Below are 2,500 nucleotides of genomic sequence, written 5' to 3'. Positions count from 1 at the left end.
TAGTAGTAGTAGTAGTAGTAGTAGTAGTAGTAGTAGTAATTATGTAAATTCAAAGAGTCTTTATAGCAACCTGTTTTTTCGACTAGGTTTGTAGCTTTAGTATAAATTCAAAGAAACTTTATAGCACCCTGTTTTTCCAACTAGGTTTGTAGCTTGGCTAGTAGTAGTAGTAGTAGTAGTAGTAGTAGTAGTAATAGTAATAGTAGTAGTAGTAGTAGTAGTAGTAGTAGTAGTAGTAGTAGTAGTAGTAGTAGTTATGTAAATTCAAAGAGACTTCATAGCAACCTGTTTTTCCGACTAGATTTGTAGCTTAGCCAATACTGATAATATTGTCGATACACCTTTTCACATTTGCATAATGACAAAGAGATTTCTCTATGTACCGATAGATCGTTATTTTCACAACCAGGAAGACCGGGACTCTTGACATTAACATGATGATTTATTACCCTGTCTTCCTAGGGGAATACTAATGAACGTCAACAGATGTTCGATTGTCACAATCTTCTTTTTTCCAGTTCATGGCGGTACGTTGATCCGAAGTTATAAAATCGAGTTGCTGAGCCAGGCATCAGTCAGACAAGACATCGCAGTCGGTTGGTTAAGTCGGGAACACCCGAGGACCAATCGAATCCGAGAGCTCTTGTCCTCTCCTTCCTCATTTCTCCTCAAACTCCATCGCTACCGTTCTCCAACCAAACGTTTGATTGGCGCTGGGAATTGCTCGGAAATCGTAGTTCTGAGTAGCTTCAGAGACCGAGTTGTCCCTGGGAATTGCTCTAAAATTGCATTTCTGAGTAGCTTCAGAGACTCCCCTCAAGATTCTCGAAGACGGAAATACTCGGAGCCTGTTTCGAAATCCATTGGAGACGTTTGGGAGTCGTTGTATGAGGAGCCATGAAGCCGATCTTGAGACTCGCTCTTCTCGCCTGTGTCTTGGCGGTTCACCTGTCATCAGCCCAGAAAGGGAATAATGACGGAGAGGTAAGTGAAAATGTTCATAAAAAAGTAGATATTATGAACTACAATGAGAAATTTTCTGGATATTGCAAGGCACTTCTAGTGATCGTAGTATTTAAGTGACCAACTTTTCCTCTTCATTCTTGTTCCTTAACATCTGGCCTGAGAAAAGTTTCTCTCACCCTTCAATCACTGAGAAAAGTTTTGTCTTACCCTTGAATATGCTCTGAGAAACGTTTCTCTCATCCTTCAATCACTAATGGAGAAAAGTTTTATCTAACCCTAACATGTGCTCTAAGAAACGTTTCTCTCATCCTTTAATCACAGAGAAAAGTTTTGTCTTACCCTTGAATATGCTCTGAGAAACGTTTCTCTCATCCTTCAATCACTAATGGAGAAAAGTTTTGTCTTACCCTTGAATATGCTCTGAGAAACGTTTCTCTCACCCTTCAATCACTAACGGAGAAAAGTTTTGTCTTACCCTTGAATATGCTCTGAGAAACGTTTCTCTCATCCTTCAATCACTAACTGAGAAAAGTTTTGTCTTACCCTTGAATATGCTCTGAGAAACGTTTCTCTCACCCTTCAATCACTAACGGAGAAAAGTTTTGTCTTACCCATGAATATGCTCCGAGAAACGTTTCTCTCATCCTTCAATCACTAATGGAGAAAAGTTTTGTCTTACCCTTGAATATACTATGAGAAACGTTACTCTCAACCTTCAATCATTAACGGAGAAAAGTTTTGTCTTACCCTTGAATATGCTCTGAGAAACGTTTCTCTCATCCTTCAATCACTAATGGAAAAAAGTTTTGTCTTACCCATGAATATGCTCCGAGAAACGTTTCTCTCATCCTTCAATCACTAATGGAGAAAAGTTTTATCTTACCCTAACATGTGCTCTAAGAAACGTTTCTCTCATCCTTTAATCACTAACAGAGAAAAGTTTTGTCTTACCCTTGAATATGCTCTGAGAAACGTTTCTCTCACCCTTCAATCACTAACGGAGAAAAGTTTTGTCTTACCCTTGAATATGCTCTGAGAAACGTTTCTCTCACCCTTCAATCACTAACGGAGAAAAGTTTTGTCTTACCCTTGAATATGCTCTGAGAAACGTTTCTCTCATCTTTCAATATAATCTGAGAAAAGCTTCTCTCTTCAATATCATCTGAGAAACGTTCCTCTCAACCTTCAACATGATATGAGAGATATTACTTTCAACCTTCAATCACTATCTGAGAAACGTTTCTCTTACCCTTAACTATGCTCTGAGAAACGTTTCTCTTACCCTTAACTATGCTCTGAGAAAAGTTTCTCTTACCCTTAACTATACTCTGAGAAACGTTTCTCTCATCCCTTTCAATATCATCTGAAAAACGTTTCTCAGGTTCTCTCATCCTTCAAATGAATGAAAAACTTTTCCCTCATTATTTAATTTCGTTTTGATAAAAGCATCCACTAAAGTTTTTTCCCAAATATTTCACTTTCAATCTTCATACATTAAAACGACAGTCAGTTTGAGAATACCATCAATTATACA

The 2,500-nt window shown here is 38.0% G+C and overlaps 1 protein-coding gene and 1 long non-coding RNA gene across 2 annotated transcripts in view; one reads left to right on the top strand and one right to left on the bottom strand.

The window, feature by feature from the left end:
- LOC137625048 (uncharacterized) overlaps window positions 1-2,500 on the bottom strand; it is a 101,008-nt gene that overhangs the window by 59,562 nt on the left and 38,946 nt on the right. The window lies entirely within an intron of this gene.
- LOC137625069 (uncharacterized) overlaps window positions 898-2,500 on the top strand; it is a 16,248-nt gene continuing 14,645 nt past the window's right edge. The window contains exon 1 of the mRNA XM_068355999.1: window positions 898-984. Within this exon, the coding sequence (XP_068212100.1) occupies window positions 898-984 (87 nt within the window). The remainder of the gene's footprint in view (window positions 985-2,500) is intronic.

Source organism: Palaemon carinicauda, chromosome 31 (assembly GCF_036898095.1).
Source record: "Palaemon carinicauda isolate YSFRI2023 chromosome 31, ASM3689809v2, whole genome shotgun sequence".
Classification (NCBI taxonomy): Eukaryota; Metazoa; Arthropoda; class Malacostraca; order Decapoda; family Palaemonidae; genus Palaemon; species Palaemon carinicauda.
The sequence above is the reverse complement of the archived record's forward strand: the minus strand, read 5'-3'. Positions and strand labels throughout refer to the sequence as shown.